Source organism: Dendroctonus ponderosae, unplaced genomic scaffold (genome assembly GCF_020466585.1).
Source record: "Dendroctonus ponderosae isolate FM_Combo_2020 unplaced genomic scaffold, Dpon_F_20191213v2 Dpon_F_20191213_7, whole genome shotgun sequence".
NCBI lineage: Eukaryota > Metazoa > Arthropoda > Insecta > Coleoptera > Curculionidae > Dendroctonus > Dendroctonus ponderosae.
This window is the reverse complement of record NW_026018916.1, coordinates 11,772,422-11,783,704: the sequence shown is the minus strand read 5'-3', so window position 1 is coordinate 11,783,704 and position 11,283 is coordinate 11,772,422. Positions and strand designations below refer to the sequence as shown.

General features: G+C 32.3%; 1 protein-coding gene across 1 annotated transcript in view; it reads left to right on the top strand.

Moving 5' to 3' along the window:
* The window catches only part of LOC125505211 (FMRFamide receptor-like), a gene marked incomplete at its 3' end in the record, with an annotated part of 97,125 nt that overhangs the window by 85,374 nt on the left and 468 nt on the right, over window positions 1–11,283 (top strand). The window contains 1 exon segment of the mRNA XM_048668629.1: window positions 10,359–10,898. Coding sequence (XP_048524586.1) covers window positions 10,519–10,898 — 380 coding nt within the window.

Below are 11,283 nucleotides of genomic sequence, written 5' to 3'. Positions count from 1 at the left end.
TTTAATTATTTTATATAATTTTGTAATAAGTTAATACGATTTAAATTGCCGGAAATACGTTTAATGTAAAATAAAAAGTGCCTTTAAACAATGTAATTACTTTACATTTATAATGTATCGTGATTAGAATAGGTGCATAAACTTTGCAATTGTATCTCACAGAAAACATCAAATTCAATTCATAAATATCCACCAGAATTCTTATAATAATTGGAACCTTTAACGCATTTGTTTCTGCCAATCAATACTTGCATAACTTATACTACATTTCAGATTTAAGCATTTTCTTCTATTTTTCCCGGAGTTTTCGCCTAAGGAACAGTAACAACGTGACTAAGGGTAGATTTCTAGATGCTATTGGGATTATTTCCACTTCCACAAGCCAATATCATTGCAGATTATCAGAGGAAAGTTTAACACSTTAAACCACCATCTCAGTTAATTTYTTAGCTTTTCAATTTAAGTTGTGGGCAATTGGGCGTAGGCTCTGGTGTTTACGTTTTCACTAATATTCAAATCTGGGTTAAAAAACTGTAAACGCGCATATACTTTTACTTTTTACTACAAAAAACACCGTTAATAACATTTGTAAAATTKTATATTTTTTAAATATTTTCAATCAGGAATCAGCTTAGAGRTGCCTCTATCTAAAACATCCGAATATTACTGAAAAGGTAACACAAAATCCTGTCTAAATTGGCACTTTGGGATATCGTATCTACCCCTAATCCAGCCGGTATTACGTATTTAAATGGTCCTTGTGATCGATAAGTTTCACTCGAATCAAATCGATGGTTAATAATGCAGAAATAGCTGGTATGACGTACAAGTATGTACATCAATATCAAGAGGATTTATTCATCAATATGGAGCCCTGTCCATTGCAAGAGAGCTATTTATGGACGCTGTAAATGTTATTAAATGATTTGTTGAACCCCGCTGTTTTATTAATGGGTTGCTAGTAAGACAACAACAGTAAACAGATCTACTTGCGGAATACACATTTCCGAATGTTATTCTTTTTGCGATTATACAAAACCATTGGATTTTTTATCGGTAAAAAGTAAAAGAATAAACCGTGCACATTGCATTTGTTATTAGCAAGCGCTTCTCCAATATCTCATAATATCCACCAAATAAACACACGTATTATCCATATATCTCCCTTTTGCTGAATGGTATTGTTCGACTTATCTAATAACTCTGCTAATTCCCATCGGTAAGGCATTTATTTACAGATGCATCCGTACTTGCTTTAAATCATTTTATTCAAACTTCAAATCGGATGAATTCGCTTAAATTAACTGCTTCGTTTAATTCCCTATTATCTGATTCTGCAGTTTCTTCACAAAAGAACTCGATTGCAATTTGAGTGGTTCCAGTTTTCTATGTTGGAACTATCATTGTTAGAAATCCTATTATTTCCATGTGAAATGAATCCAAATATATTACTGTCTTAGCAAATATGGAATCCGGCAATTAAAAAAGTATTTGAAATATACCAAGTAAAATGAAGTTTAATGAAATATTTAATATTATAAGTCCATATTTACGTCCAAAGTTGTAATTTATATAGAAATGCATTACACATTAGTTCTGCGAAAGGGTAATAAAACTTTGACATGTTTATGTATAATATTTGTTAGTTTACAGTTCAAGTTGTAAGTTAAATTATAGTGTGGTGTGAATGGACAAGTTTCTAAGGAAATTTTTGACCATTTCAAAAATTCAAAAGCCACATTCTCTACATCAAAGAACTCGAAAATAATTTGGCAAAACAATCAAATTTGACGATCTATTTTTGATTGCCCGACAGCTGTTAACTAAATATAACAGGTAATATTGGACTTCCATTATTTTATTTAGACTGGTGATATAAATACGGCAAAATGTTTAATTGAGACTTTTCGTAATCATTATGTAATGAGCTAATCTTAATTATGATTATTATTGTCGTTGCTACAATTGATGATATCCACCTTATAAAAGGCAAAAGCTATAAATCTATCAGGGACTAGAACTAACTGCATATTGTTAAAATTGTTTATGTGTCTCAGATTATATTAACTGCGACTTAATGATCGTCTTTACGTGAAACAACATTTCAACAGCACTGAAGAATTATTTACTGCCTTTACTGGGTGTGCATCTAAGCTGAGTTGTTTCGGAGATTTTCCGCAGATTAAGGTGACATTAATTGAATATAGTGGAAGCTCCCAGCCAGGCTGCATTTAATTAGGATATTAAAATATTCCTTACTAGTCATGGTGAGTTGGTCGATATAAATACACGTCTAGACAAAAATAAATCGTATTTTTTTTAATATAAATAATCTGTAAACGTCTTCTGTTTCTGTTTTTTGCTATAATCATGGCCGTTTTCGATTTTCGTGGTTGTTTCCGTTTAGTTCCGTCCGTTTTCCGAAACTTGTTGCTGGTTTTCTTTGCATTTTACATATTTTTATCGTAGTGAGGAGCGAGCCAAACCCCCAACCTGGAGGTACAGGACATTTTTCACTCAGGGTTATCTTCATTTAACCTTCGATAAGCCAATATGCACTACATGGCAGCAGCTTCGCCGTAACCCTGGCAAAAACCCTAACCCGGTCAGATGAATCCTGATTTTTTAACGAGGCTGTTACTCCTCCCCTTGGCCATTTTCCAACCTGGCTTAGGACAGGCTTCGGCGGGTTTTAGTGAATAGTTTTAATTTTAGTCCTAGTGAATCATAACTCCATATTTGGCTTTTGTGTTTCCTATTTCTCCAAAGACTTCAGTGGTATGAGTGTTTTATTGCTCGAATGGTCTTTTTGTTTGGTTCATCAGGTTTTATGATCAAATGCGATCGAGAAACAAATTAATTGATTGAACATGAAATTAAATTTAAAGAAAACGAATTCTAACTGCGAATCAACAAGATTACTTTCTATATTTAAAAATTGGTTAAAAATTTGATTTTTCCTTTTCAACACATGTTGATTTCTTATATTAAAGTTCATATTTCTTATAATGACCGACAGGCACAACCAGCTCCATGTTTTCTCTGATATTTGAAAATATTCAGGAAATTTAGTTTCCATCTATCCTGAAGAACAGAAATGAACAAAAGGTATATTGTGGGACTTAGCGAACCATATAACAAACGTCGTCTGAAGAAGACTCTTCAGAGTGTGATAATTGCAACTGCTAAAACTAAGGCGCTTGTAGAGAAGCTAGCAAAGATATAAGCGTCTTATCAGTTAAACTGTATTATCTAATAACACGGTCCTTTAACAAGAGCAGCCCGCAGAAATCAATGACAATGCTATCCTAATATGGGTAAAACGATAAGCAGACAAGTTTCCTATGCCATAGGGACTGACTGCATTTGAACCCAAAATTGCAGAATGAAATGAAATATTTGTTGCATTTTGGTCTATATTTACTCGCTGGCTTTGGAAGTTAGAAAATATTGAGAAAGATAATAATATAGTAGTAATTTCAATTTTGGAACTCTAAATGAGTGTTAAAAAATACCGATCATTTTCTTAAAGCCTTATGAAAGAGATGAATGCGATTAAGAAAAATCTATCCCTTTAACTATAATAATATTTTGTTGGCTAAAAATGTAATGGAGAGCATAACAAAATAATCAGAGAGAATCATATTCTGTTCCCGATTCTTAAAATGTTCAACGTTTTCTTTTGTAGCTTATGTGATTTTCATAGGGCTTAATTTATGAGCTCGTTATTTTCTGAAAATTTACATTTTATTTAGATTCAGGATAAAATTAGAACTGACTGGGTTCTGTATGCTCATCAGTTTCTGCACAGCTTCTTGATCATCCATTTAAAGCAAATAGTGTTCATCCAGCTCCTAGTGTCGTTTTATGAGATTGCTCATATTTTGACTGCGGTCTTTTAGGTTTCTTGCCTAAACCGTTTTCCACTAGTCTTATAATTTTTCCCCTTTTGACAAATACTTTGATAATTTTTAAGATCGACAAATTTTAGTGTGGCACAGCTGCGATAAATCGGCTAATAATATTTGATCACTTTTATTCAATTACTTGCAAGTGATAAAAATGCTGATTATGTTAACCACCCACCCCGAAAAGATGATTTAGTTCTCGTTTATACGTCTGTCGAAGCGTAACATTTACGTTCGCTGAAGAAATTTAATTTAGACTTGAAACCATTAAAATATTTTTACTTTATAGTGCTATATTTTGCATCGTATAATTTTTCAACGTTTTATCGACTCAACATTTAAAAATATTTTCCAGTCGGGATATTGAAATGTTTCAGCAAAACGGCTCAAAATATAATTTTTAGCTGTTTTATGCCCTTGAAACACTTAATTTTTGTAGATATCGATGTATTGCTGGCTTAATATCCAGAGTGCTAAAAGCGACTAACATGTTTCATAAAATCTGGTTTTTACCAATTCACGAATTTGATAATAAAAATTCGGACCTCTCTGCATACAAATAGTTTTTCCTTTCATCATGACCCACCATGACTCAAGTTATTTGTTATACAAAACTTTCAGCTCAATCAATCAAAGTGAAAATGTTCAACTAATCCAAGGGACAAAGACGATTAAGAGGATAAACCCTCATCTATTTAATGATGGCCCAGAGTCAGAAAATTAAGATACTCTACTGAACAGGGACAGCATGGCCGAAACGACAAATCATTGAAACAGATAAACAATAAAGTCACAGGAAAATAAATATATATTGATGACCACCGTCCTTTCCTGATTAAAAAATTATAAAACAACAAGATAGCTTAAGAGACTAATAACCATATGGATCCTTTCACAATGCTACTACCATAGACAGCGACCCAATCATGTAGATTAATAATATTTCGGAAACATGAAATGATACAGAAAAAATCACGAACTTTTACTTCGAAACTTCTGATTATTATTATTATAACACTTAGTCTGCAATTATTGATTTGTTTTGTTATGATAACTAATATACGAACGCACAAACATGACAAAAATTTCAGAAAGACTAATACACTTACAGAGCAAATGGACAAACAACTCCCACAACTGGACCATACTGAAACTTTTGCCTCACAAGGTCGACAAAACACACCCGTTTTCGTTCCCCAACAGATACTTTACTAGAACACCTACAAACGCAACTGAACTAAGGACTAAGATCTGTTTGTTTTGTAAGCCAAAATTTCTCATCTTTTTATTTTTTTATTTTTTTAGCTGATTAATTTATACGAGTGTTAGGAATAGGAATTAATTTTAGAATAAGCTAGGCTAAGACACATATGTACTAAACAAGGACAGAAAGACCGATTGGGTCGATAGCCTTTTTCTGTAGGAAATAAAGATTATTTATATATATATATATACTATTCCTGACAACAAGAATAATGGTCATAATTTCTGCTTGAATATACCTTACAGGTATAATACATGGCCTTATGTTACCTAAGTCCGACCTGTAATATATCGATTATCTGCTTGTATTAGATAAATATAGTTTATGGACTGGCAAGAAAAGTTTTATTTTGAAGTAATTATAAAACGAAGCAATTTCTGGAAATATCGGCAGCAAAATAGAAAATTCTCAGATGGAAAAAGTCTAATAATAACCTTAAATATTTCATAAAAGAAGATTTTGAAATTCTGAAACAGTTCCGGGACTCAAAGAACCGGTCGAAAGGATCGCCAATCATCCCACGTCGCTTTTGCACAAATCAGTGGGCACAAGTGAAACGAAACAATGTATAAATATTATCAAAGATGACACGCCTCGGGCATTTATAAATTTGATGTAAAATTTATTAAGGAGAACTGTCTGTAGTTAACTGTGTTTTAACTCACTTGATTGATTTTATTTTCGTCTCTGGATTAGACCAAGTGCTATCGAAAAATCAAAGTATGTTGGCTATAAATGGAAACTGGAATCATATTATTTTCAACTGTCTCGCAAAAGGCAATACAATTAAATATTTTAGGTAATTTGAGGAAAAGGTTAGGTATTAACAATTTTATTTTCGCTACCTTGTTGCTTACACGACATGAAATTAACCTGGGGATCGGAATATTTGATTTAAATTCACCAACTTTTTACACACATTTCATTAAATTAATCACGAAGCGGGTGAAAAAACGTATATTTGCTTCACTAATGTGAATCTGTTTATTGATGGTTATTCGAAGTTTAAAGCTCCTCACCCTAATTTTGAAATGGAAATTAACCTTGTTTATGTTGGTTTTGGGTCTTGCAAGTAACCATACATATTCTGGTAAAATTGGATTAATACAAAGTTTGAGAGCCAGGAATTAAGGAAAGCAATCCCCTTTAATTAATTACTAACTAGGAACGAGAACTTTTTTAGGGATTTGAAAACATTTTTTGCATACAGCCAAAGAAAAAAATTCCAGTTATACACCGTGCACCATATAAAATCCAGAAAAATAAACGCAAATATTATTCCCATATTTTTCACTTTTCAGGCGGCTAATAAATTTAATGTTTAACTTTAATTAGCAAAATATACATATTTCAACCGTTCTAGAGTTTCTTTGTACAATTATCTTATGGGAATGCTTCGGGGTTTTGCAAAATTAAATGAGAATAGTTACGGTCCGTTACTAGGAGAATAGCAGCTGCTGCAAAATTAAACTACAGATTAGGTGTAGTGGCCGGCACAACTGCACGTATTGAGCAAATTTGAACACCTCAATTATTCGAAGCAATTGAAATGAAACGGGGAATTAACAAACGTTGTTCATCAAATGCATATTAAATCCTCATCTCTCCAAAGTAAATTTGGAGAATGCTTAGCGAAGAATGTACTGGTGACGTTAAATAACTTTTTTATAGACTTTAATATACCAAATAAAGTACATTTATTCATACATTTTTCATACAACAATTGCGGAAACAAACGGGAAACAAACTCATACAGTGTAAAATTAGAGGTGCATGAAAAAACCACCTAATTCATCGTATGTATTTTAAGAAACTCTATGCAAAATAGAAAATGGATATCTTTTTGTCATGGAATTTTTGATATTGTGCATATGCGAGACTTAACAAAAGTTCGCTTTTCGCACCTTAAATAATCCTGATGTTTGTGCCGTTTTCCATTTGCACCAGCAGGTAGTGAATGTTTTAGAGCGCCTATAAAAAACTCCTTTACGCCTTTTATGCACAAATAAAATGTCATAGTCAGAGTTAGAAGCCTTAAAATAAGGGAAAAATCTTGAAATGTTCTGATATCGTGGGAAACATGTAATATTAGGAATTCGCGTTGATAGTATTAAATTGTTTTGTCTAAGTCAATTTATTAATTAGTCAATCCTGAACTGGAATTTAAATTCCTGCTCTAATTAATAGATACCGTAATACGTATTCCTGCTTGTTCCTGTCATTTCCCTATATTAAACGAAATTCTCCTGTTTGCCAATTAATTTCACGTTGAAGCTGTTATATCTTTAACACATTAGTTGGAACATACCAAAATATTTCGGGTGAATTGAAACAGGAAAATTGCTCTTTTAGTGACAAATAACCTTTTAAAGCTGCACAACTGTTACTTTTATTAGATGGTTAGCTAGCAGTAACATTTTGTGTTCCTTTAAATCGGACAAACCGGACAAATTTTACTTTCGTACAGGACAATATCTAACAAAAAACGAAATTTCCAACCAATTCTACATCGACTCGCTTCATTTTAAATCCATAGATTAACTTATTTTAGAAAGGTTTCAATTAGATCAGTTGTTAACTAATAAACATTTGAGTTCATAAAAGGAACCCTCAGTGACCACAATGGACGGTTAGTCAGGTCAGAAAACACAGAATATTTTTCTGTTCTGCTTATTCTGATAATATGTAGTTAGATTATTAAAAGTTTAATTTTAACATTATTATTAATTATTTTTGAGAATATTTTTGAGTAGATTTCAATTTAAATAGGTTTTGTCTTAAATAGTATTCATATTTTTGGCTTAAATTTGAGGTAGAAGATAAAACAGATATCGTTATCTAACTCATCGAACATGTTGCACCTATCCGTTTAAAATAATCAACGAATGTTTAAGTAAGACTTGTAAATGTTTGATAAAGCAGTTTGGTTCATTATATGTCTTCATAAAATTTCATTATATTTCTCTGATTAGGTTCATTACTTCCGCTACTACATGTTTCATGCATAATTTTGTATTTCATTTTTTTCTGAAAAGACTTCAATGTTCATTTTATTTATAAATGTACACCAAAAAATTTCAATTTAAACTCAATTGGAGCTTGCTGATTTTCCCTAAATACAAGCATATGTTGGGAACGCGAGGCGATGAGCATTACGACAATACGTTAGAGAGATTAATTAAATTCCAACCTACTAATGAAAGATTATCCATTAAACTTAAATGAAACAATTTAATACTGGTAGCAACGAAACCCAACCCAATTTGCTTACATTTGCTAATTTTAAGCACATTTCATTATTTAATGGAAACAAGTGTGTAAGTAGTTTCAATTAAGCCCGGTACACTGAAAGCTCAAATTAATTTCCTATTCCAAAGTGGTAATAAGCTCTGAAGCTTTCACAAAATTTTGACAATAGAAGGATTGACATCAAAGCTGTTCTGAAGCACGCAAAGTTATGCATGATCATGTTTTTACAAGGAAATTAAGTGCGGAAAATTCACAGGCGACCTTCAAATTATCTTAAAATTTTTCAAGCTTTATTAAAATTCTGATGTTAATTGAGTGGTTATCATTTTCATATTTACATATTTGCTAGGAAAAATTGTACAAATGTATGTAAAACTTGAAAAAGAAAAGAGAAACAAGAAAAATTATTCAACTGACAAAGAACCAATTGGAGATTGTTACGAGACCCTTTGTAGCTTGGGAATTCATGCCTACTTTAATGTTATGATGAATTAAACATTTTCTCGGACAACACAACCTTCTTAGAGTAGCATAAAGCAGTTAGTTGTTGGAAAGTTTTAGGAGCATCAGCAAACTGAAATATATTGGCTGCGAATCGGACCTTTATTCTGCAAAGCAAACATTACAACCTGCATGAAAACTTCGGACTTGATTCAAAAGTTTCAGCGATTTAAAGTTTCGGCACAAAAGTTTAGGGCTCCAATTTTAATTAAGTGTTGGTTAAGTAAATTCGGCTGAATATTTTTAAGGGAATATTCTCTCAACACGCTTGACTTGGCTTAAGCAATCGCTTATGCAGAAAAGAACTTTTTGAAATAGTTACGGTCGATTGGGATATTGGGAAAATAATCCGCATGTTGGCAATATGAGATTTGAGAATGTTGCAATTTTATAATTTATTAATAAATTAAAATATTAAAACTGCTTGTCCCTCAGACAAAATCGCTCAAATTGATTTATTTACAACATTTATGTACAATCTACTTGCATTCAGACACATGTCGAATTTGTGTCGCATTAATTAATCGATTTAAATAATTTTGTTGATATTTTATCATGTGGAAGTTATTTTATGAAACAATGCTCCAACGCAATCATTATTATTTAGCTGAGTGACTACGAACTGCATGTATTAGCCACAAAAAACTTTTGCACGTAACGGAAACTAGTTTATTGGATTTGCCTGATCCGGTATTCAAACAGGACAAATGTACAACAAAAAAGATGATGCAAATAGAAACATATTGGAATGAAGTGAATTGGCTGTTTGTGTTGTTCCCTTTGGAACGATCGGCAAAAGCATGTTTTTATTGGGGACGCATAAAGAAGTTTATTTGCATCGAAACGATCTCAATGACTTTTTGCAAATCTAGCGGATGCAAATTAAAGCTTTGTTCAATAGCCAAAAAGTGAATTTAATTGAAAATACTTGTGCGTTTCACAGGTGTAATGTTCTTCATTAGGAGTCAATGAGTTTGGCTCTTACCAATGTTAATATGGAAAGGTTTTATTGATTTGAAATGTTCAGGACGCTTTCACGAAAAGCTGGATTAATAATTTAATTAAACACATTTAAAATATGTATCCGGATTTTTTAAGATAAAGAAACTGCAGGGAAATTGAGCAAAAAGAGAAATATGTGCAAATTGCTAAATGGGCAAAAATGTACAGTTATTGGTCACATTTCTATAGTTATTAGACAAGGTTCCGACAGTAATTGACCATGTGAATTGGAAGGGTAATAGTGCTACAAAAATGAAAAAACAAATTGATTTAATACTTAAACAAATAAATTTGCTTATCTTCATTACTTATCTTTATTGGTTAAAGACAGTTGGTATAATTCAGCTACAGTTTTCATTCTGCACAGAATTTTCAAAGTGCTGCATTCAAAAGAAAATTATTAACTTTATATAAAGCTTCTTTCTTTTTTTCAGAAATTTGGGCATTATGGGTTGGGACCAGTGGCTGACCATCTAAAGAGCGAGTTAGACGACCCATAAAAACAAACTAAATATTCAACATGCTGCAAAACCTGACGCAAAGAATTTTAAACTGAAAATGAGGTACTAAATTGAGGAGGAAAATCTTTTGATCATGATCACTAAGGATATCCAGTTGGTGACAAGCTACTCTCCTTTGAACAATACCAATCTAAGTGACTATCAGACAATCGACAACGTGAAAACCAGTATCGCATCCGATTCATTTTCCTGCTTAGAGTTGCAATCGGATAAAATTAATTTTTTTCGTTTTATCACTAATGGAGTACTATTGAATTTTGTTGGAGTGTTTGGTCTGATGGGAAACATGATATCGATGATTATCTTGTCAAGACCGCAGATGAGATCCAGCATAAATTATCTACTGATCGGATTAGCCAGGATTGATACCGGGCTGATTATTACCAGTATGCTGCTGTTTGGATTGCCAGGGATTTATCCATACAGTGGGTCATTATTCAACTACTATTACAAGTAAGTATTTGGGAAATTATAAAGTATTTTTTGCAAAAGCATTATTCCGGTCGTAACTCTTTCTAGGCAATTCGACGATTTTCAATTGTCCTGAAGATCTAAATCTCAATTAAATTAACTGACATTTAGAAGTAAAAACAGGAAAATAAAACGCGCAAATTTAAAAAAATCTTAAAATAAACCGGCATTATGACCATTCAACACTATTGCGATCATCATTGAGTGGGGCATTATGAGTAAACACCCTGCACAAAATTTCGTAGTTTTCGTCCAATCCGCTTCTGAAACATTCGACCGTTCCATGATTTTGAAATAGACTTTAAACTGGTGAATTTTTCATTTTAAAAGCGGATCGACATATACAGTGTTATTCACGCTATACGGC